At 42.2% G+C, this 24,266-nt stretch overlaps 1 protein-coding gene and 1 long non-coding RNA gene across 2 annotated transcripts in view; one reads left to right on the forward strand and one right to left on the reverse strand.

Moving 5' to 3' along the window:
- Positions 1 to 2,766: 2,766 nt before the first annotated feature.
- On the reverse strand, positions 2,767 to 8,962 carry LOC125184474 (uncharacterized). Its single transcript, XR_007168543.2, has 3 exons — positions 8,448 to 8,962; positions 3,879 to 4,021; positions 2,767 to 3,384 (listed from the first exon to the last, which is right to left on the reverse strand). It is a non-coding gene; the product is annotated as an uncharacterized lncRNA (long non-coding RNA).
- Positions 8,963 to 9,185: 223 nt separating this feature from the next.
- Positions 9,186 to 24,266, forward strand: part of CDK14 (cyclin dependent kinase 14) — a 328,969-nt gene continuing 313,888 nt past the window's right edge. Inside the window, exons 1-2 of the mRNA XM_066991698.1 lie at positions 9,186 to 9,591; positions 15,674 to 15,705. Coding sequence (XP_066847799.1) covers positions 9,510 to 9,591; positions 15,674 to 15,705 — 114 coding nt within the window. The 5' untranslated portion in view covers positions 9,186 to 9,509. The remainder of the gene's footprint in view (positions 9,592 to 15,673; positions 15,706 to 24,266) is intronic.

Consider the following 24,266-nt stretch of genomic DNA (forward strand, 5'->3'; position numbering starts at 1 on the left):
GGTGAAAAGGTGGGTTGAAGGCAATAGAGATTTTGTTTCATTTGACTGGGATGGAGTAATGAGGGCTTAAGTTCACCTCCTTTGGGATCCTTGGAGCACGACATGCAATTATGAGAGCCTTGTTTTGTTAACTCCGGGAGATGAAATTATCAGGGGCTTTCCGTAGGACTGTATAACCCACAGACTGTTTTTTCTGAAAGACATTTTTCTTAGCAGCACTCTGTCAAGGAAAGCTTTCACCAAAATAGAGTATATATATATAAATATATATATGTGGAATGTGTCTTGGGAATCACTCCCCAAGGATATTTTTCTGTGGGTATGTGCATTTATTTATGTTGTGCATCACTTTTTATAAATCTTATAGATATGTCCATCCTGGATGATTGTGAGTGCCAGGGGAATTTCAGAAATATTTTAAATACTTTAGCAAGTAATTTGGGACTACTTACTGTCTAAACTCTTACTATACTAACTGAATCACCCTGAAAGTCCTGTTCATTTTATTACATTTTAGAGGTGCCTCCTTACAAAGGAGAAACAAAATATGATATCTGGAAAATTATATAGAAGTAAATAGAGCCCTGTTAGAGTACTTTGTGATTGGCAAACTTTTCTTATATGACCTCAGTAATAAAAATGCTAATTAGTCCTGAATTTCATACTTCTTCTGATCATACGTGGAGAGTTTGGGTACTTAATTTAAAGCTTGAGGTTAGATGACATGAATATATACTGGGCTTGAAATTTGTTTTGAAATTTAATCATTACAATCGTGGTAAAATAAATAATGAAAAGTTGTAAACTTTGGATAAGGTTAGATCTAGTTGCAATTTCACAGGTTTTTGGGATCAATTCATTGCTGATGTAAGCAGACATATCTTGTAATCCTTGTTTACATATAGACCAGCAACACTAATGGATTTGCTCATCGAAGTACTAAGACCTCTGTATTAAGCTCTGGAGTTGCCATGCAGCTCTGGCTAGCAGCTTTACAGGGATGACTTTCTCTCTACCAGACTGACTTCCTTCTACTTAGATCTGAACCTACTTCTCTGTTAATTCTAGCCTAATGGTTCCAGCCCACTGCTTTCCTCTTGCTTGTCATCATCTCTCCCACCTCTCTCCAATTTGCCTCCTTGCCTCCAGCTGTGGTACCCCAAAACCGTTTTGAACATGCTGGTCAGCCCCTCCTGTTTGAAAGCATTCCCTTCACCCAGCATCTCCCCATGATATTCTTTCAGGATCCGATCCTTTCCATCACCCACGCATGGCTGTATGCTTTAAACGATTCTTCCAAGAGGCAGTAGGATCCCAGCTGAGACCAGTGCAGTGCAGGATTGGTGAGCCAGAGTTCAGGTAATGGATAAAATGGACTCCAGGCAGCACAGGCTGCCAGGAGTGAAATGAACTAAGATACCATTAATTCTAACGCAGATTTTCTCTGCTGCAAATTGTTTCTTGCTAGTTTGTTTTGAAAGATACTTCATTAAAATAACTTGTGTTGTCACCTGACTTATAGGTCAGGCAAGTTGAGGTTTCACAGCACTGTACTGACAAGGCTGTCACAAGTCCCGTAATTAGTTGGTATGCCTGGAGTTCATCGCAAATTTAATAAAATAACCTGGACTTTTCTCCTCCTAATTTCGCAGGAGGTCTCACCTTTTAGCATTTACTCAGTGTGCTGCTTTTTTTTTTTTTTTTTTTTTTTAACAAAAGACTGAGGAAATTGTCGCATCTTATTTTCACAGAGGTCCAGACTCTCTAAACCTGGCAGCTCCTTTTTTTAGCATGGCTTTTCCTCCCTTTCTCCTTTTTCTGCAGCTAAAATCCTCTGCTTCTCACAGGCTGGCTACCACAAGTTTCTACTCTTTATTTTTGACAAGGGTTCTTTATACAGCTTCCAAAACCGGTTTTATAGGCCATATTTCCAGCTTATGGTCCTGAGTATTTCTTCCATCCTTTGTTTCTTTCTGCTGCCTCTCTATCTCCTGCTGCATTACACACACCCTCTTTTTTTTTTTCCCCTTCTAAAACTTTTTATTACCTAATTCCATGTAATTTTCTTCTTGCACCAACCCCTACCTCTAATTAGTGTCGCCAGCTCCTCTTCAGTTGAATTTTCCTTAGAATGTCTTTATGCTTCCTCTAATTCCTGGAAGTAGGTCTTTTAAAAAGCAGGCACAAAGCCTCTCTTTAATCTTCCTCAAACCTCATTTTTTACTGGGAAATATATTCCATAGTGGCCAATTTGCTGTGCCTTGTGCTTCTGACTCATTTTGCAGATGATGTGTACTACCATTCTCCATCTATCACATCTACTGGCTGCCTTCCATTGTAAATTTCAACTGCAGTGTTTTTGCGACAGAGTCCGTATCTGCATTACTTGCATGGACAACACTTAGTCCATAAAGGTCACTGAACAGCAACAGGAACCTCAAACTGCTGCTGCAATGTAAGAAAGACCGGTGCTGAGAGATCTTGGAGCACTGCTTTGTGCTGCCTCTACGAAGACCAAAATACATTGCAAGCTAGCAGTGAAGGACAGCACTTATTTTGTACTCAGTACTTAATGGTGTGCAGTGCTTTGTTACCACAGTGACAGGAACTAAATAAAACTGTGAGATAGTTTCCAAAACCTTTCCTGAGCAGAGAGTGGCATGTGGGCTGAACTGTTTTTCCCTGGTTAAGGTGCTGATTTTGGGATAGAGCTGAGTGTAAGCAGCAAACCTGAGGAAAAGAACAGATGATGTTGGAATACAAACCTGAAATCCATCTCGATTTTAATGTTAAGAAGGCAGATTTCCATTTGACACAGCAGTCTTTCATGTATAACCGTTGCAAATGTTTTGCATTATTGGGGAAGGGGGCTGGGGAGAAGCTTATCTCCCCAAGGGGAGTTGATATTCCCATTATACTCTCTCCTAAAGATCTGAGCAGTCCAAAAAGGCAGAGATCATTGAATAAACAGACTCCATCCAATATGCTGCTTCTCTAGCACATCTGGTCTAAATGATAGCCATTGCAAATGACTAAAGTATATCAGAAATGGGGAAAAATACAAAAGCAAACCAACAAGAAGTTGAATAGATCTTATAAATAAAGTAGGGTTTACCTTTCAACCTTGTTTGTCCAAGATGTCAGGAGATATATGTGTTTCTAATTTCACATGTAGTGCTTAAACACTCACATCCAGGATCAACTAGGTTTGTGTGCCTTCCCAAAAACAAGGATTACTTATGAGCGGATCTTTGCCCATGAGAAATTTCCTCTGCCTGTGTAAGTATTGTGTTTTCCCAGCCAGTCAGCTCGGCTTTGTATGCATACAGGCGTGATCTTCAAGTTGTACAAACAGAGCTATAGCTCTGATAGCCAGGGACTTTGCTGCAATGAAAAATAGTGATGTTACAGTAAACACCCTTCACCCAATATTTGCGATAAAATGACATGATTCACACATGCTTTTTGAGTGCATCTAAACAGATCATCCTCAGTCCTCCTGCTATTTCATTTTGCATCATTTTCATTATGAAAGTATTTTCTGAACACTTCAGTGACTTCAAAGCTTTAGGATCTGATCTCACAATGGCTGAGGCCATTACATTTGAAATCCCATTTTCTTTCTTACTAGACCTTTATCAAGATGTCACAAGAAAATGAGCTCATTAAAAGTTTTTTTCTACTTATTTCACAGGAACAACATCCAGCTTTAATGCAATGTTGCTAGGTAGCCAGGTGAACTTAAACTGAAAAGCATCTCAGCATACAAATCCCTGCAAACCTACTGTACACATGCCTGCTTAGCAGTGTCTCGGAGATTGCACAATTTTTACAGCAGCTTGAATTCTAAAAGCTTTACATTTATAATTGGTACTTACATTTCTTTATTAGTTTGAAGCATGTAGGTTTGTGATGCATAGTCGTTCATGATTTTTTTCTCTCTACATCCTCAGTGTGATTTCCTTCCATCTGTGTGTACTGGGACTGGCTGGGATGGAGTTAATCTTCTTCCCAGCAGCTCCTATGGTGCAGTAATTTAGATCTGTGACCATAATAACACTGATAGCACACCAATGTTTTAGCTATTGCTGAGCAGTGATTGCACAGTGTCAAGGCCTTCTCTGTTTCTGTCTCCCCTCCTCCCCTGCCAGTGAATAGATTGTGGGTGGGCAAAAGGTTGGGACGAGACACAAGAAAGTAGATGAATCAAACTAACCAAAGAGGTAATCCATGCCATATAATGTCACACTCAGCACTAAAACAGAGAGGATCAGGTGTGGGTAGGCTAGCCACCTTTTGATTGGGAACTGGCTGGGTATCAGTCTACCTGTGGGAAGTGGCAAGTGATTGCCCTTACATCACTTGCTATATCCTTCCTTCCTTCCTTCCTTCCTTCCTTCCTTCCTTCCTTCCTTCCTTCCTTCCTTCCTTCCTTCCTTCCTTCCTTCCTTCCTTCCTTCCTTCCTTCCTTCCTTCCTTCCTTCCTCTTCCACTTCTTCTTCGCATATAAAACTATTTTGTCTTGACTCAGGACTTGTCTTGCTTTTGCTCTTCCTCTTCTCTTCCCACTACAGGTGGTGGTGGTGAAGTGGGTGAGCAGCTGTGTGGTGCTTGGCTGCCTGCTGGGGTTAACCCACAACACTCTGCCATAGGCAAACCAGAAAAAGTTCACACTTCCTGATGAATTAAAGTGTACTTGCTTATGTCAGGAGGGAGCTGCCTAGCAGGTACAGGAACTGTAAACATCAAAGCTGAAGATGCTGTGTTACACCTACAGCCATTTCACCGCTAAGGTGAGTATAAGGTAAGAAGAAAATAGAAAGTGACCCCACACATCAGTACATGAAGTAAATTGACCACTAGAGGGTACTTGAGAGGTAAATCATGGGTGGCTCAAAGGGTCATTCCTAACCAGCAGCCAGCCATCAGGTGACAAGAAAACCAAACCCTTTGCATTGTGTCTTTGGAGCTACGTGAGCTGTAACTCATCACTTCCTAGGCCAGGGAGCGGGGTCTGACAGCAGCAGTCAGGCCTGAGATGTAACATCTGAGTCTGTTTGCCCCCCATTTATCTTCAGGGATGCACCAAATACAAACAAGGTAAATTTCCAAAGGTTCATAAAAAATGGGATTTAATAACAATCACCAAAAAGGCAAAACATGACATGTCAGCTCTGAGAGCTTTTGGGGGAACAGCTTATGATGTGGACGCAGATTACACAGGTACTCTTCTTCCGTTACTGCTGAAGTTTAATTTTTGTCGCTAATGCATTTTGCTAGCAGAGCTTAAAGGTCACATCCCTAAGGATATGGCACCGTTTGTGTTAGCAGATCCTGCCTTTCTCTTTGGATAACAGTCATCATGGATTGAGTATTTCTAGAGGACAAGTGAAAGTGAGATTGCAGGGGTGGGGGGAAGAGAATGGAGGGGTGTTTTGTGGCTTTACATCCATCTTCATCAAAGGAGGGTCACTAAGAAATTGCTGTGTTAACAAGTAACCCAGCTCTGAGCACTCAGTCCCACAGGCCGTGGCAGGGAGAGAGCTTTTCAAGGTGAGCAGACTGGGCTAATGGAGGATGTCTTCGGCTGGGGAGATTTACGAAGATCTACTTTACATTGGCAGTGAAGGCCTGATGGGGCTGTGCCCTCCCTGCAGGAGTTACAGCCGACAATCCTGCTCGCTATTTCACTCCCGAGGGAGGCACGGCACTCGAGGTGAGGGCGGGCTTGCCCAGCACCCCAAAGCCGTGGCATTAGCTGCCTCTTCTACAAACACATGCTGCCTTGTTATGTGCTCTTCGGGTTTTGGAAGAAACCCTTGGCCCCACATGGGTTCAAATAGAGCAGGAATGTAAAACACTGCCTTTGTGGTGTCCCTAAGGAAAAATGGTGGGGGTTGGGGATGCTGGGAGATCTCAGACCACGTGAAGTTACTGTGTGAATCCAAACAGGGAATGCCCAAAGATCTGGAAAATGCACAGCTCTCTATTACTCTGCGAGCCACCACCTGTGTCACACATCGCAGATTTGGTTTTTGTCATTTCATCTTACCCTGCAAGCAAAGAACAGGGCAACTGTGGCCGTCCTATCTGCAGAAAGCAGATTTCTGCCGTACGGAGTGCTGCAGGCCCATTACTGCACTGTTTACAGCTTTAAACAATATGTCAGTTTACACAATAATAAACAACTGCCAACCCTACTGTCTCCTCTCCTCCAGAAATAACAAACCCAACCCCGTACCTCAGTGCAAAACATTTACATGATTAGGCTCACTGGTCTGCATGATGCATGGAGGCAAATGTTTCCTGTTGTCCAACTTGCAATTGATATCTTGGCAAATATTTTTATTGGACTTGATAATCCTTACATTTGCAGACTGATTCAGCTTGACTCAGTGGCTGTGGCAGAGGTCAAGATTTGTAATGAATTCTTACCAAAGCCAGGCAAGGAGATGCAGGAGTCATAAAGTAACTGCAAGCTGCTTTTTATGTAGGGTGTATCTTTGGGGAGTTGATGTGAAAAAAGGATGCTTTAAATAAAGTGCGTGGCTTTTTATAATGCAGCTGTCCCATTAAATGCAAACGAGCTTTAACTCTGTAAGACACTTGTGGAAGAAGGCAGCAAACAGCAATATTCTTTAGCATTTTGTTCATGTTAATTTTCTTATGCCACAAATTGCAAGACTAAAACATAAAAAGCAGAGCCAAAAGCTTGCCCCTACAAGGAAGCAAAATGTCATCATTATAATAGCTGCTATCTCTGTGGTTTGCAAATTGTGCATTTCTGCCTTACTGGTTTCCTGAGATGGGTGGTGGAAACACAGAAGAAGAAAAATAACCACCAACTTATGAACTTGATCAAAGCTGCAAAAGTGATTTCACATTCCTGAATTCAATGAGTTTTCAACGCTCGTGCCCCTGGAAACAGAAAAGGGTTGTTGGGCGGGGGAGAGAACAAAGAAGGACTTTAACATATATGTTTCTGTCAAGAGAAAACCACACGGGGAAGAATAACAAAACCTGCAACATGCAGTTTGAAGGTTTCTGCACAGCGTCAACCTCTTCTTTCCTCTGGTGGAGCATGTCTGTGTAACATCTCTGCAGACTGAGATTGTACAGTTTTCAGGAGACAAGGGCTGTGTTTCTCTCACTGGCACCACACTGCCGTCTAATTTAGGCAAAATTTTCCTTGATTTAAAAGAGCCTGACATGTGCCTGTAGATTGCTCCCAAGCAGCTGCAAAGCCAGACACTTGTCAAAAAATTTGAAGTTGCCTGTACCGTCACAGAAAGCAGAACACACTGCAGTCGCCTGGCAGAGGCTTGTCCTCTGTGCCTGATACAGTTAGAGTTTACCTAGAAAATAGGGGGGAAAATGGGAATGTTGTTCCAAATTCACTAGGTGCTAGTAACATTGGTTTACATTAGTAAGACAGCATCAGTTAAGCATGGTTAATTACAGGTTCCTCAGAAACTATATCCCTAAGTGCCAAGAGAAAGCCACAGACTGAATTACGGCAGTGTTCGTGCAAGTCTCAGCCGGGCAGCGAGGCTGCCTGGCGTGAATGGTATGCACAGAAAGTGAAAAGGGCTCAAATGCTCAGCTTTTGCTTCTGGACCAGAAAATATTATTTATGTTGACAGCGTTTTCCTCTTCACTTGGAGTAGGAGTATTCACAAATATTAGCATCATATGTAAAAAAAGATCAAACTATTTAACTATTATTAAGGACTTAAATGTCATTTTTTTGAACTGACTGAGTAAAATATGCTGAAGTGCTTGTGTCCTCTCTTTTTTTCTCCTTCCAGCCTCCTTGTCTGTTTCTTATTCTTTTTTTTTTTTCTTTTCTTTTTTTTTTTTTTCCTGTGCCCGTCTGTAAGGTTTCAGTTTCCACCCTGTCTCCAGTTCTTTCCGTAATATGACATATCCGACATTAATGTGGCATTTTAGCTCCTATTTCAAAGACGCTACTGGGGTCATTAGGATTCACACCTCTGAAAGCCTTTTTATCAAACAGGCTGTACATTCAGGGGTTGTGCACAGGACGTTTTGCCAGTGTTACTGTACTGCTACATAGCAGGACAATTCCTGTAATCTGGTATATCACAAGAGCCACGCACGTAAGCGGAGAGCAGATTTCCACCTCGAGAAGCTCCGTATTTGCCATCCCTGCTACATTGAAATAGACAGATCCGATCCCAAAGAGCTCAGAATTGCAGATGGCTTGAACCCAACTCACCTAAATGCTTGTCTAGACAGATGTGCTTTTAAAATTGAGTTAAAAACTCTTAGCTTGGGCAGCGTCTAATCCCAGTAAATTGTGTTAGCTAGCCTCATTAAAACCCAAGTTCATTTTAACCAGATAACACGCATCAAAATACAATTTGAAACAGGTAAACCCAGGTTTTAAAATGTGTTACCTAGCACGTATTGTTCTCGAAAAGTACCTTCTTTCTGTTTTGGACTAGACACGGCCATCCATCTTGATGGGTTAAACTGATTTGTTTTTCAGCAGCGTTGGTTCAGTGGAGTTAACAAGATCAAACGCTCTCAACGCTCATTAAGCCGCAGGCTAACGCATCTGCAGGCTTGTTGGCCGGCTGCGTTTTGGGACGCACGTGGGGAGAAGCCCAGCTTTCCACTTGAGGGCTGGGGTGCGTCCTGGGGGGGCAAGGCACCCTTATCCTCCTGCTGCAGTGGATCTGGGTGATGCCTCGGGCCAGAGCCTCCGGGCTGTTGGCGGAGGGAGGGAGGGAGGGATGGGGACGGATGGATGGGGATGGATAGAGGGATAGATGGAGGGATGGGGTTGGATGGATAGAGGGAAGGAGGAGGGAGGGAGGGAGGGAGAGAGGGAGGGATGGGGATGGATGGAGGGATCGGATGGATGGATAGAGGGAGGGTTGGGGATGGAGGGAGGGATGGACGGGGCCCGGGGCCGGCCCGCTGTCTCCCCGCCTCTCCCCTTTCAGCCCCCGCTTCCCCTCCCGGCCGGCCCGGCCCGAGGACGCCGCCCCGCAGCCCGGCTCAGCCCGGCTCGGCTCGGCTCGGCTCGGCGCGGCGGGGCTGGCTGCAGCCCGGCCCGGCCGCCTCCTCCCGGCCCCGGAGCGGGGCGCCCCTGCCCCGCCAGGCTCCGCCTTTCTCCTCCTCCTCCTCCTCCTCCTCCTCCTTCTTTCTCTGCCGGCGCACCCCTCCCTCCCTGCTGCCTCCCTCCGTGCCCGCACCCGGCCGCACTCCCCGCTCCCCTCTCCCCTCCGCGCGTTCCGCCTGCCCCCGGCTCCCCCCTCGGGCCGTGCCGGGGCAGCCCGGGGAGCGGGGCCGGCACCGCGCTATGAGTCCCGCGGCCGCTGCTGCTCCCTAGGGCTCCGTCCCCGGGGGGCCGGGACCGGGACCGGGCAGGGGGCTCCCCGGGCAGGGGGCTCCCGGGGGGAGAGCGGGCGGGGGCCGTGCCGGCCGTGCCGCAGCCGGGACGGGGGTTGGCGAGGAGGGGGGTGCCCGCCGTCCGTGCCATGATCGGCTCGCAGTCCGCCGAGAAGCTGGGCAGGATGAAAAAGTTGCGGAGAACTTTGTCGGAGAGCTTCAGCCGCATAGGTGAGGGCCCGGCGGGGGGAGCGGGGCCGGGGCCGGGCGGGGGAACGGGGTGACGGTGGTGGGATGGGTGTGGGATGGTGGTGGGAGGGTGGGGTGATGGGGTGGTGGGATAGTGATGGGATGGTGGTGGTGGGATGGTGGTGGTGGGGTTCTGGGGGAGGTCCCGGGGTGCCCACAGCGCTGAGGGGCTCCCCCGTGTCCCCCGCTCCACCTGCGGGGGCTGTGTGGGGAGCGGGGGGGGCTGTGGTGCCCTCACAGCCCCCCCAGGAAGTGTTTCCTACAAGCAAGGCCCGGGGAACACCGGACGGTCCCCAGGCGGTGTGGAGCTGGAGCCGAGTTGGCCCGGCAGAGGGTAGGCTCCGTTGCCAAAGGGAAACCTTGAGAAAAAACGTGGGAAAGGGAGTTGTTTTTGTGGTGTTGTTGCAGGTCTGGTCATTTATTTTTGGTTCAGGCTGCACATTCTTTTAAGTTGAGGCATGAGATGCTGAGGCAGATAATGCTGGAGCGGGGATTTGGGAGGCCAGACAAAAGAAGTCTGCCTGTCAGCTGGTGCTGAACCTTGTCGTGCTTTCGCCGGCGTAAAGCATCGTGAGGTAGCGTTATCTGAGCGCCACTGCCGAGCGCGGTACCTGCCGGTGTCACCGCCTCACGCTTGGCTTTGACAGCAGGTTGTTTTGCTCCAGGGTCTGTTCCTGAGAACAATGCCAAAGAGTTGCTCTGGTGGTCTTGGGCCGGTGTTTCTCTTGGTCTTCAGCACAATGCTGGGCTTCATTCAGCATTCAAAGCGTTAACACCGGCCGCCAGCATCACGGTGCAGCTGGGCAGGGAGAGAAGGCAACCTGGGCGAGGTGTGAGGCGGCTGTGGCCTGAGGTAGTGGGCAGCTGGCACTGGGAGCCCGGGACAGATGAGGGGACACAGCACCCCCCGTCCCTGCAGGCCCACCAGAGGAGGGCCCTTGGGCAGCCCTCGCCCCTCGGCTGTCCCATCAGGGCACCTTCCCTTGCAGTCGGTCAGGCTGTCAGATGTGGCTCTACTTTCAGAGCTGCGGTGTCCCAGAGAGAGAAAAGGATGTGCCCAGAGCTGTGGCATTCAGTCCTCCCTTGACAGCCTCATTGGGGAGGCACGTTAAAGTACATGGGCACTGCAGCTTTGCACGTGTTGTGTGCACGCTCAACCTCTAGCTTTTAGGGACTGCACACCTGAAGTGTAGGGGAACATTTGAAATCGGCTGTCTGTCTTTTTTTGTCTGATTGAAAGATGGAAAAGACTGAAAGTTCATGTTTGTAAAAAGAATTTCAAGGGTAAATGTCAAGTTTCAATTCTGAAGTGAATATTAAGTCGCAGTTCCGTATCTCTCTGCGCCCATATGAAAATAGCTTTCACCTCTAATCAATCTAATGCCATTTAAGCACATTTTACAAGCTTGATTTAAAAGAGAGAAGTCGGGTGTTTGGTCTCTCACATGCTCGTGTGCCTGTATGCACACATGGACACTCCTGTAAAGAGCTGTGGGCAGGTTTTAGCCAGGGGAAGTCATTAACAAAGGGAGGATTTTGAGTGCTACTTTATCATAGCAGTGACGGTCCCCTTAATGCCTTCTTAGCATCAAGACCTCTCTGTGTGTTAATTTCTGCACATTTTAGTGGCTTTGTTGGGTCATTGTCTCTCTTGTCATTTTCCCAAATGAAACATTTTAGTTTCCGTGGGAGCTTTGGCCTGCTGGAGGTACACATGCTGTTACATCTTCTATATGCTGGCTCTTTGTGCAGTGCAGGAGCAGGGGAGGCTGGCTTGTTTGTTTGTTGTGGCTGTTTTGTCATTAAACTCAGCTGCTACCAGCATGACTGCTCCATCCTCAGATGCTCTAATAGCGGGACCATCACACCGGGGACTGCACTGTGAGCAAAAACTCTAATTTATCAGTGTGAGATTTGGACCTAGTCCACTCCCCGATACCCACAGCCACAGATAAGCCCAAGCAAAGCCAGCCTCTGTTTAAAACACTCTTAACTTGCATATCAGGAAATGCTCAGGTAAAACACGTGCTCTACTTGTGTTTTGAAATGAAGGAGAGAAAACCAAAGCCTCTTTAGGAAAGGTCTTCTGCCTTTTTGTCACTCTGGTTTTACACCTCTTTTTGGCAATAAGGTGTTCCGTGGTGAGATTAGTAAATTACTGTATTTAATCTTGAGTCTTGTCAGTCTTCTGTTCAGTTACAATCAATTTTAAATCTACAATGATCTTTAAATTTTCCCTTTCTGCTGCAGTTTATATCTTTTCATAGGTTCAAGTACACAATAGTGTTATGAACACAGTCATGTAAGCAAAAGAGTAACATGGTATTCAAATCAAATCGTGAGCCGAACCTTCCCCTGCTGCAGCAGCACCAGGCATCCCCCAGTGTTTGCACTATCTGAGCTGCCAAATACAATTCTTCCCATAGTACAAGACCCCTTAATTTTGATATTGATGTTACTTTTAGCTTCTTTGATAAGGGGAGTGGAAACGCATCCGAGTTGTCATCGGCAGCGTGTTTTTGCTAGGAGTTATAAGTTAATACTCACTGAACTACCTTCAAGACCACTTTCTCCCCACAAAGTACTTCCCTTTATTTGAGAGGCTGTATCAGCAAGGAATTCAAAACTTGATTTTTTTTTTCTTTTCCCAGTGTGCAACGGTATGTAAGTTAAGTAATGTTTGAAGCTATTTCCCAAAAGAAGAAAAAAATGAAATGTGGTATGGATGTTTTGGATATTTCCCCCAGCATCTCTAGATAAAAGAGCAGGCAGACTTAAAACCAGCTTAGTTATTCCTGGGGTGCAGAAAGGAGCCATTATTTTGTACCAACTGTAGCCTCAAGCAGACTTGGCCCGTTTTCCTAACTGTGATCTGATACAGTTCAGCCACTGCATCCAGAAACTGGCAGGGGGTCATGAATTTGTCTGTATTGTATATCCTCATCCTGCAAAATGATGCAGGCTGATCCAGACCATAGCTGTCAGAGTTCCTAGCATTAAACTGTTTATTTTGCTGTTTATGAGCTGAAAAATGTGATGTGTGAAATTGCCTACCTCTGAGCCTTCATCCCAAGGCTCAGAGGTAGACAATTGCCTTGTCCTATTTGCAAGTCTGGTAAAGCACAATATGACACCATGGTGTGTTGGAAAAAATGCATGTGGCCTGTGGTGCTAAGCTGAAGTCTATATTCTAAAATAGACAGGATGGCCTTTAATTGCAGAAATTACATGCTGACAGTTCTAGAAGAATTAACCATCTTTGCTGCTTAATGCACCATTTCTGCTGCCAGAAGTTTTCTGGTGTTACAAGGAGTATCTCTTAAAATTTAGCATGTCGTGAAGAACTTGCATTGCTAAGAATCCGAAAAATGTACAGAATTCTTTTTATTGATAGGTTTCCCTTCTTACACAAACAGCCAAATTAGTTTACAAATTCTACTTTCCTTGCTTACACACTGTTGTACGTATACACAAACACATTATACTACGTCAACCAACTTTCTGAGTTTCGGTTGACTCCTTGTTTCTTTTAGCATTTAAACCTTTATTAGGTTTGGTTCTTAGTTTTACCCTTTGATAATTATGTAATGAAAATCAATAATCAGTAATTTTATAAAATGATCATCCTGTAGTTATGTAAAGAGTTCCTGGCTAAGCATTTGTTGAAGTGAATATAGTACCAAAATCGTATTTTGAGATCTTTTCAGTTCATGCCATTTAACCTCTTTTTTTTTTTTTTTTTTTCTCTTATGCATTCTGTTTAGTCAAAAACTAACACCAGGGTCAAAAAAAAAAAAAAAAAAGGAGGCATTGCTGAAGGTTGTTCACAGTGCACTAAAAGTAGTCTGTGGCAGCTCTGAGCATCTATGTGCTGTTACTAGCTCCTCACTGATACAAAGGTTATCTCCACTAATCTCCCCTAATGTACACTTGCATAGCTGGCATACCTGAGATAATGAGAAGTGCATTTCTAAACAGTTTATTTATTTTTTAATTGGGAGAGGCTTTTTTAACTTGCAAAAAAGGATTGCATTAATGAGAAAACATGCTCATAATGTCGTTAGTTGTGTAAAATATGCTGGTTTGATTTTTTTTTTTTTTGAAGATGCTATGTGAATTTAATAATTGTGTTGTTAAGCAGAAGCTGATTAAATGAGGGGCTAGGACTCTCATATTCCTATTTTTGAAGGTTCATTTAGAAAAAAGCTGTTTTAGTCAAAGTTAGAAGTGAAAGTAAAGACAAGCCAGAAATATGCAGCGGATCACAGATTCCCATTTCTTGTTCTGTTATGTTGTGAATTATGTTGGTTATCTGTTGTTTGGTTATTCCTGGAATGTTTTGGCCTCGTGAAAATCAGGAGTTTTGGTGAGGGACAAAAGCTTGTCAGCGTGACCCAGGTGTATCATATTCCATATTTATAGCTTGCATGTCCTTGTGACCTGAGAAGTAAATAAAAAGATTAAAAATATGTTCTTAAAAACTGGTTCATATTTTTTTTCTCTTTTCTTTATGTCCCAACTCATAATTTTTGGGTACTTGGGACTGACAGTCTGAAAATGTTTTGTCAGGCCTTTCAGACCATAAAAATGCATTTCATGATAAAAATGTACAGTGTGTACGCCTCAATCTTCTCAGCAAAATCTTTTTTTTTAATTTATTTTTTTTATTTTTATTTTTTGTTACTGAACATGAAATCTGAAATCTAGATGAGTAATTGTAACACAGCAATTTTCAGAGATTTTTTCAGAGATGGGGGAATACATTTTTAATGTCCCAAAGAAATGCCAATATGAAAGCAAACAAAGGCTGGAACATCTGTGCTTTCCTGTGCAAGGAAAACTGTGATTTGTAGCTTGCTGCCTGGGGCAGAGGTTGCAGAGCTGCAACACTTTTCTGCAGTGCTGTCCTGTGACAATGCAGAGCTCACCTGCCTCAGTTATCCCTGTGGTACAGCTTGCTATGGTTTTGGGGTTTTTATTTTATTTTAAGCTTTTGTTTCTGAAGACAGGGTTTGGAAGAGGTGGTGGATTAGAAACTCAAGTGATTTGAAGGGAGAAGGAGCACCTGAAAAAGGAAACTACCGAAGTCTAGATCCTTAAAGGTGCTGGGCACTGCTGAAATCAGTGAAATTTGGGTGTAAGAAACGTTATATTGCTTAAGTGGTCAGGAGCCATCTGGGGTCTATGATCATTCAGGTTACCTCTGTCAAGTTGCGGACATTCATTATTAAATGGCAAAGTAGTAGTGCAATCATCAGCTCAACGGTTTGTCATATTTTTTTTTGTTTGACTCTTCAAGAAAAGTCAAAGCAGAGCAATTTCAGGGTGCAGTGTGCAGTGCCCAGTCCCTGGTTGTTCTGTTCGTGGTGTGAAGAGCAAAGAAAGGCCTTCTACCTTCCGACTGATACGGTTCCAGTGGAGATTTGGAAATGTTAAATTGTGTTCTCAGTTCAGTAAAGACACCCAGTACGCTAAAGGAAAAAAGTTGCATCAGATTAATGCTTGCTACAACTTTAGAGCTATTCATATCTGTCTCGCTTCACCAGTTCATGTGATTTTGGTACTGTTTTCATGCTTTCTTTTTTGTTGATTTAGTGTAAGAAAGACAGAAATCTCATCTGTTTTAATGCAAGTCATGTGGTTTAAAGAAAAACACCAAAAGCCTGCTACAATTCATACTTCAATGTAAAGATTTAGTACTTGACAAGCTGAATAGGTGTTTAGGTGTTTATTATGCTTTTGCTTTATGAAGTTCAGTCAGGCTCTCCATAAAATGCTCAGTAAGAATTAAAATAAAGAAACTTGTGGGCTTTTACTTTCCTTAACCTGGAAGGATAATATTTTTCATAAATATGTAAATTTAGTTTCTTGGAAACATGCTGTGCAGTCCTACATTCCATTTAGTTTCATATTTTGAGTATAAAATTGTTATTCATGCCAGCATGTTCTTTCATAGTATGACAGGAAAATGTTGCTCTGTTTTTCTCTTTCCTGGAGTTAGTTGTTTTGTGCTCATTGAAATGCAGTACAGATAACTATTTCTTTTTTTCCTTTTATTTTAAAGCCTTGAAGAAAGAAGATAGCAGCTTTGATGAGGTAGGTTAAATATCTGTGTACCTCACATAGTCCAAATCTCCCTTACTATTTCTCACTAGTGCTCAGAGACCCACAGACAGTAGTGTTACTGCATGCATGTGTGTTAATACATGCATATTGCTTGAACATGTTTTCATTTCCCAAATAACTACCAGATGAATTTGGTGGTTGAGGGCTCTGAATGGAATGCTTGTTTTCTTGAATATAATAAAACTGAAAAATCATATGAGTAGTGTTCGTGTAAAAAAAGTCACATACAGAGAAATGGTGCATGTGGAGCAAATACTTTATAGAACTTTACATACCTGAGTTCTTGTAGGTATGCAGACAATATAAAAATGTAATTCTTGAGAGAACACTATATAAAGTGCTGCTGCATTGTCTTCGTATTGAAGATCTTAAATGAGATAAATGCTCGTTGTGAAATTGAAACACACACACACAGCAAACCAACAGCTAGCTGTGTTGGTAAAACCGATACTTGATTATTCACTGCAGTCGTGTTTGGGGTCTGTCCTATGTGCCATATGATGCATGTGTTAATTTTTAAAATATGCTGTTCACAATTTGTGCTCGATTTATTTGTGACAGGCTTTGAGAGGTTCAGGTTAGCATTAGTTGTCCTGCAGCACAAGTTTATGCAGGAACAGGTGTAGGTCTTAAGTGTGATGAGTTGTCAGTATTGAAGTCAGTGCTTGCCTTGTACCGCCCTCCACCACCTTAGCTGGAAACAAACAGTAATATTTTCAAGCGTTGATGTTACACTTCTGGCAATTCTGTGTCTTCCTTATTGGATGCAGTAAGCTTAAGTCTTGGCTGATTACAGCGAGATAGCTGGTGAGTAATGCCAGATTCTGAAATAAATGGTGATGTAATGTCCTTGATACTGGATCAAATCAGACTTCATCTCTTTCTGAACAGATCACATGAAATTTTATACCCCTCTGCTGAAATTCACTAATAGCAATATAAATGTTTTAAACTTTTCTGGCATGTTGCAGAGTTTGGATACAGCTCAACCCCTCTTATGTCTAGAGCGAAGATCCTGGAGTTGGACTGTGTCAGAAACCCTTGTTGTATGTCAGTGGTCCTGACTATTGCAGTTTTACTACAGCACTGTTAGAACTTGATGCCTTTTTAAAGTTATGACTATTTTGATAAGTGGTTGGTAGCTTCTAAATCCTTCTTTTACAAATCTGGTCTATTTTTGTTCAGTGCTTTCTTTATTCTGAATGCTTCAGTGTTATATCTGTGTTATAACCTACGCAATAAGTACCTTGTGTTATATTTGATACAGAATTTGAATGGATCTATAAAAAGTTAAAAATGCTGTTTTACAAAGATGGCAATTCTTCTGTCTCTTCCCCTTCGGATTGTTTATCTACAGGTTGTATATGTTTTCTTTAAACTTGGCTTTCTGTTTGAACAGGAGGCAACTTGAATGTGCTTTCTATTTAAATTCAGGGGTGTGTGTGTGTGTGGGGGGGGGGGAAATGTCAGATATGTTTTTAATGGAATCAGGCATATTGTTCGTGTGACTTACTGCAGTGGTTGCAAGAGAATGCTAGTGGGAAAAAATGCACAAAAGAATTTTCTTCCATCTCCTGTAAGCATGGAAGAGTTTGGTGTGATGTTAGTATCAATCAGTTCCATAGTTTTAGGTGACACTTATTGGAAGGAAGAAAACCGGGCATAGTTTTTATATTGTCCTCATTAATCCCTTCAAATTCAATGCAGCAGTTCTTGGCGATCATCTAGCCTAAAGTATGAATCAAATGGACCGTACCATATATCACTTAATTCCTTTCTTTTTAAACATCCTTCAAATCAGAAAATAAAACAGTCTTTGGTAACAGTAGTGTACTTGACCGTAGTTACATACTTCTAAGGGAGAGGACATTTACAAGCAGAGAAGTGAGCACATTTGTTGGTCTCAGAAGGCTATCCTGAAAAACGCTATTCAGACCATAGCATGATATGAAAGGAAAGAATTCTAGTTTTCTGGCTAGTATACATAATATTGGTATTGCCAGGAATGCAGTTATGAACAGAGTTATGATGAGAAGAAATGGGAATATCAGATGAAAAGAAGGGAGAGTAAGTAGTTATCTAGGTAGTGTTTTGCCTCAACTTTTTAGGTCTTATTATGAAAAATGGTATGGCCAATCATTGAAAATCTAATTGCATTTAACAACTGACACAGTCTCCCTGTTTAATTAAAAGATTATCCTTCCGTGGTGCTGAGAGATGCTGTGCATCTCTTCCCAACAATCACTTCCAGCTTCCTGGAGGAAAGTTGGCCTGTGAAGTTGGGACTGAACAAGAAGCGATGAACAATGAACTGAAGGCGAAGACTCAGTGGAGAAGGAGAATTCATTGTTTTAGCCATTTAAATTGTGACCAAAGCACTAGTAGCAAAATCAGTCTAGCAGGGACCTGAAATCTCTGAGGGGAGAGGGAAAATGGCGTAAAGGGGAAGAAGACCTTTCTAAAGCTGCAAGGTCTGGGTTTGCTGCTAAGTCAGTTGTCAGGTTATTCTGCGCATTTTAGGTGTTGCATCAGGCTCTTACTTGTTTATCCTTTGGGAAATGCGGAGGAAAAAAGAGCTTGTTTAGTGGATCTTTTTATACCTACTTTATACTTGCATGCAGTAGCTCAGACATATACAACGCTGCAGGAAGTCTTTATTTTGAAGAGAAACTAGTAAGATTAAGATATCAAACATGGCAGGTAAGTGTGTCACATAATTGCTTTCTCTGGGTTATGAAATTAATCTGTCTAGTAAATTAGGACCAAAAGAATCATGAACAGCAAATCCTATGAGTAAGATGCATGCCAGAATATAATTTTAGTTGTTCCTGAAGTGTTATAGTGATCTTTGCAGTGTGTTTAGTCCTGCCCATAAGCTTAGAGCACAACAGTAGCACAAAGGAGTAGTGTAGGATTTGTCACTCTTTTGTACCTGCTTTTAAGTTACTTTGATTAAATTTTAAATGACAAGAAAAAAAAAATATATGGATGCTGCTAGCCTTTACTTCAGTCTGTGAAAACAGTCAAATTAATATGGAAGTTCAAATCCATTTATATCCTATTTGCCTTCATTAGGATTTATGGCATCTTCCAGAGACTCCTGTGAATAAATGAGTGGGATACAGACCACTTTTTATGTTGTCTTTATGTTGTGTTTTTCTTTTTATCATACCAGTGTTTACTAGTCACCTTTTGACAACCAGAACATTGGCTTGATCCAATACCTACTGAAGTCAGCGAGACATTCTCATTGTTTTCAGTTGTTTATGGGTCAGTTTCTTGCAGAATGAAATATCATAGTTTGGGGGTGGGGAGTACAGGGTGTTCTTGCCTGTTTTCAGGGTTACTTTGAGCAAGAGGAAGTAAGAAGAGTTTTTCATCTTCTTGTGTCCTGAAATATTGTTACCTGTTCTCTGAAGAAGGCCAACTGCAAAAGATAGTTGTCCTATTTCTTGAAGCAACCTAACCTAAACCCAAGGATCTTCCCTTCTCTCTGAGTGCAGATTTCGGTACAGAAAACATCTGTTTCATTCTTTTAGGCAAAACATTGAGAAGGGATTATGTGCAATGTGCTGCCTCATTATCTACTCCGGATAGCAAGATGTGAGGTAAACACTTACAAGGTGTAGTGCTACATGCAAAGAGCTGTCTATAAACAAATGCTTGGCCTTTGAGTGAACCTTTTTTTTTTTTTTTTTTCCCCCTGTGTGTGTTCCAGTAGTTTTCTCTGTTACAAGTAATAACTTCCAACTATGCAGGATTATTTTGATGCCTGTGGACTTTTAGTATAACAGGAACTGTGGAATTTGGCCATTGTGTCTTATAAAGGTGCAACTACTTTCTTTTTCACTTGAATGTGATCGAGGCCAATTGCGTGTAGCTGAATTGCAGCATATTTGTTGGAGTGACACCCAGTGTTGATATTGTGACTAAGCCCATCACAACGCTCGTAACCTGTTCCTTTACTTAGCTACTTGCACTTATGATTTATTTCTAAATTATTGTTAGTCTTGAGCTGTTAGTTCTTGTTCTTCTGTTGTTAGCAGTTTCTCTGAGCCCTTAAATTGTAATTTAAGACCTTTAGTCATATGTATGCACACTGGCTGAATTAACAACAACGTCATAATGAAATCAAAGTGAAATAATCTTAAGTCTCAGAATAATTTATGGGATTATTGTTTTTTATGTATTGTGTTGTATTGCTGTTGTTTAGCTATATTTTGTTCAGTTTCAAGAGCATATCAGAGAAGTAACTGTAGGGTTTCTTATGAAATACTGTGATTGTGTCTGCCACATACATAATCCTTTCTGACTCCTCCCATTAATTTTGAAGTTGACCAGCCCTGGCCTCCTAGATACTTGATGAAAAAGCATGTGAGTTGGCTGAGGGACAGAGATAAGAATCTCCTCTGACTGAAAGGCTGGAATGCAAGGTCATGTAAATATAAGAGAATCTGTGTGGAAGGGTTATGAATACTCGGACCTCAGTAAAATCCTTAATACTCATCCACTTCTTACTTCATTTATAGTCTCCAAGCACAAGGGAGCTGAACTTCATTTATTTAGTTGTTTCATTCATGGAACAACCTCTGTGTTTTTGAAGTGGAAGTCTGTGAAAGGGAAAGGAGTTTTGCCAAACTGCTTCTTGGTTCTATAATACGCTTGCTCTTGCAACCTCTCTTTCAATAAAACAAAACCAAAAAGGCTATTCCTTCTGTGGGATGTTGCCATTGAAAGTCTTAGTTTAAAAGACATCTATGCTTGAACCAGAAATCTTGTGTAGAGAACTTTTTGAATTCAAAGATTTAAAAGGAAGGATAGAGCAGGGAAAAAAAAGTGGAGGTCTGTAAAGAATGAACAAGAGGAATACGAATGCAGTAATGCAGGAAGCACATAACACAATAAGTAGCATTTGTGCAATTTTTTCAATGTTTTCTTTATAATAAGTAGCTTGAGAGAGCAGTGGATATTGGAAAGTATAGATATGGAATGATACCTTTACCTTCTCCTCCTGCAGCAGAGGATCTGGATTATGGGAGCCTTCAACAGAGGTGGAGAAGAAAGAAATTTAGCCTTCTTGAGACTTAATGTTACTTTTTGTGGTATCTTGGAATAAGCATTAGTAGTTTCACACCTGGGAGACTTAAAAGTGTGAGGTCGGTGTGTGACAGACATAGGGAAAAGCATGTAATACAAAGGATTCTGGAAACCTTCTTGTTTTTCCTCCTTCTTGAGTGGGGTAATTCTTTATTGCTCAAGGTACTGCAAAATCATTACAGCCATGGCCTAGTTGTCTGCTTCTTGGTGACTGTTCGCCTTTAAGAAGCAGTGGACTGGTGACTGCTGAACTGATTTATGCGGTGGAAAGTTCCAGAGAAGTGGTTAAAATAAGTGTTTTGTGGGTAATGTTTAAGATTAGCCCGCAGACCTTTGGGGAGGGTGGAGGGAGGGTGTTATCAGCACTGAGAACTGAGGTTTGGTGTAGGGTTTACGATGACTCTCAGCAGCAGTTCTCATCTGCTTGGTGCAGAGGCAAGCAGGTAATATATGGATAACAGTTGCAATATGTGAACGAAGGCTGAGGGAAAAGAGATTTGGGAAGAAGTGGTAGGAAAACGAAAAAACTGTAATTAAATCTGGAAAACAAACAGAAGTATAGGTGTCAAAGCAGTTTCTAAATAATAAGTAGGGAGCTGGGTCAGAAAACCTTCATCTGGTGGTTTACATTAGTTTGCCAAAGATGTACAAAGGTGATTGAAACATCCTGAGAGATGGGTCTGCTCGGACATACGTCACAAAGTAAGTGAGAGGAAACGTAATTCCAGGCAGAAGATAAATTCACTAGCAGTAACTTCCAGTACTGAATTATCACTTGGGACATAACAGAGACAAAAGCTTTCTGGGGAATGAGGGAGGTAAAAGCTCAACAATCTGATGGTTCCTGTGGGAGACCTGTCTTCATTTATGCAATCGTTGGATTCACAACGAGGTCTTTGTGTTGTTGATAGAGATTTCTTCAGTCTGCCATCTTTGGGAGGGAGAATGGATGGGGATGATGTCTCCTGGGCCTTTCCTTTACAAAGGAGATTTCCTGGGAAGTGATTTGGTTGGGTCTGCGTTCCTACCTCTCCTAGCTCAACGTCTTCCTACCTCCAGTACTCTTTGCTTACACTACTGAGGATCTGGTGTTGATCCAGTGGCTCTCTAGAGAGAGAGGGCTTAGAGAGCAGCTTGCCCTGCAGATTTTCTCATTGTTGTTGCCATATGCTGGGCTTTAAGGCCATTCTAATAAAGTATGAATCTGAATTGTGGATGGATGTGTGGTGTGACTATGTGTGGGTTTGTAGCAGGACAGTATAAACACTTCAGTTCTTACAAAGATGTTCCCAGCTGCTTAAAGGGAATGATCTTTTCCTCTTGAGAACTGATCATATAATTAACAGAAGTGCTTCAGGTGAGCCTGAGGATGAAAAGAATGGATGGAAGACTGCAAACTTTCTACTGGAGTATGACAGCTTCTTACTTGATTGGCTATGTGAGAGATGTCTTTCGTCATTTATAAAAAGGCTTGTTTGTGAAACTTCTTGTGGGTTAAAAAAAAAAAAACAAAAAAAAAAAACTTTGGAAAGCCACACTTAACTTCTCAGAGAACTATCAAAGTTCATTGTTTTATATGACTTTAAGAGATTCCTGTCACTTCCCTGTGCTGTGTGGCATGGGGAAGAAAGGAGGGTTCTGGAAAACGTGAGATGCTTCAGAAGCAGGCCTAGGTAACCACAGTGCAAACTACTAAGTAATTGGCAGATGGCAGAGAAGCAACGGAGCAAAACTGACTGGAGCATGGCTGCCCCATTGCATTCAGTTTCAAGGCCTTGAAGCAAAATCAGAGACCATTTGGAAGATTTTCAGGTTTACTTGATGGTGACTTTTTACTCAGAACAGAGTTGACCTTGGTGGGGAACCTGAATTTGATGAGATCAGAATTTTAGAACTTTTCTGTTGTGCTCAGGGGAGGAATTTTATCCGGGGACATCACTAAATCTGTTGAATGGCAGTGGTTTGACTCTTTGCCCAGCCATGTGCTGAGTCGTGCATTCTTCTGCCTGGTGTGTTTGTTGACAGCGCATCCAGTTACCTTTCAGAAAGTTTACATTATTTACTTATCCCTTTTTTTTAAAAAAAAAAAAAAAAAAGTCAACCATGAAACTGCTTACTTTCCTTCTCTGCATTCCCTTCTCCTATGGGTATTGGATGGAAGAAGTGTTTGTGTCACTAGTTAATGTGTACGTGTCTTGTGATTAATTTTTCTTTGGAAAAAGACAAGGCAAAAGATCAGAACTTGATCTGAATCCATGCCTATGGCAGTGATTTCTGAGGATCTGGCCAAAATGCTGGCATATAAGAGTTTTAACCTCTGTTCTGGACAGCAGGGAAATGTTTTAGATATCAGAAACATTACAAAATGAGATGAGTTTCCAGGAATACTTCTCTCACTTGGGCACATGTATTTGTGTGTGGGGTGTTTCTGTGGATCAGACAAGTTGGTATATGCATTCCAGAGACATGGAGTCTGAATGCAAGCTGTTAAAATTTTGGTGAAGTGCACCTATGTGTAAATCCTGCTGTTTATTTTCTTTGTATAGATGGGATGTAGTAATTTATTTGTTACTCTGCTTTGGCGTATCTACCAAACAGAGTACGTTACATATGGGATCAGTAGCTTCTTGTTCTTGACCTTGCTGGGTAGTCTGAGCTGCAAGACAAGAAATAATTCTGTGTCCTTCTTGATGGTTCTCTTTCCTACCTTCCTTGTACTTAGACTTTCTTGCTTTTTTATTATTTCTTCAAGCCACAGTACTAGCATACATATGACTATATTTAAATATTGTTCCCCTGAAAGAATCTAAATGAAAATAAATGGCTTCTGTCTATATTTTTTCTTTCCTAAGAAATTATGTGTGTACGATGCCTCATCTGATGTGTTACAGTGTCATCGATAACTGCGTATTTGCAGAATCCCATCCACAGTAATGAAGGTTCTGAGTCAATTGACATCTCTTGCTTATTTATGTGGAAGAAAGAAGAAAGGGAGAATGCAGGTTATACTTGTTTATTTAAGCAAAATGTATTTTATGTGCATGACGCAATGTCATTTTGATGATGATATTAAGGCCTAAAGAAATTGTCATTGCCCTACACCTCTTTCTCTATTTATTCTGGTGTTTGTTTATCTCTTTCCTCTTCCAGCAAAACTTTGTACTTCAGTGCCAGCTGCTAGTACTTCTTTTGCTCTTTCCAGGTACAGCAATTTTCAAACTTAAGGTTTGTGATTCAAATGTGAGTACTATAGGTTACTTAAATGTGAAATACTGGTAGTGATTTAATAACCACAACTGAGAGTGAATACTGCTGAAAACTTAGTGATAAAATATGGTGGCAAGACCACTGACAGGACCTTGTAAAGGTCTTTATCGATAATTCTGATTAAGAACTGGAATTGGGTTCTCTTGAGCTAGTTACTTAATCTGAAT

The sequence above is a fragment of the Anser cygnoides genome, chromosome 2 (assembly GCF_040182565.1).
Source record: "Anser cygnoides isolate HZ-2024a breed goose chromosome 2, Taihu_goose_T2T_genome, whole genome shotgun sequence".
Lineage (NCBI taxonomy): Eukaryota > Metazoa > Chordata > Aves > Anseriformes > Anatidae > Anser > Anser cygnoides.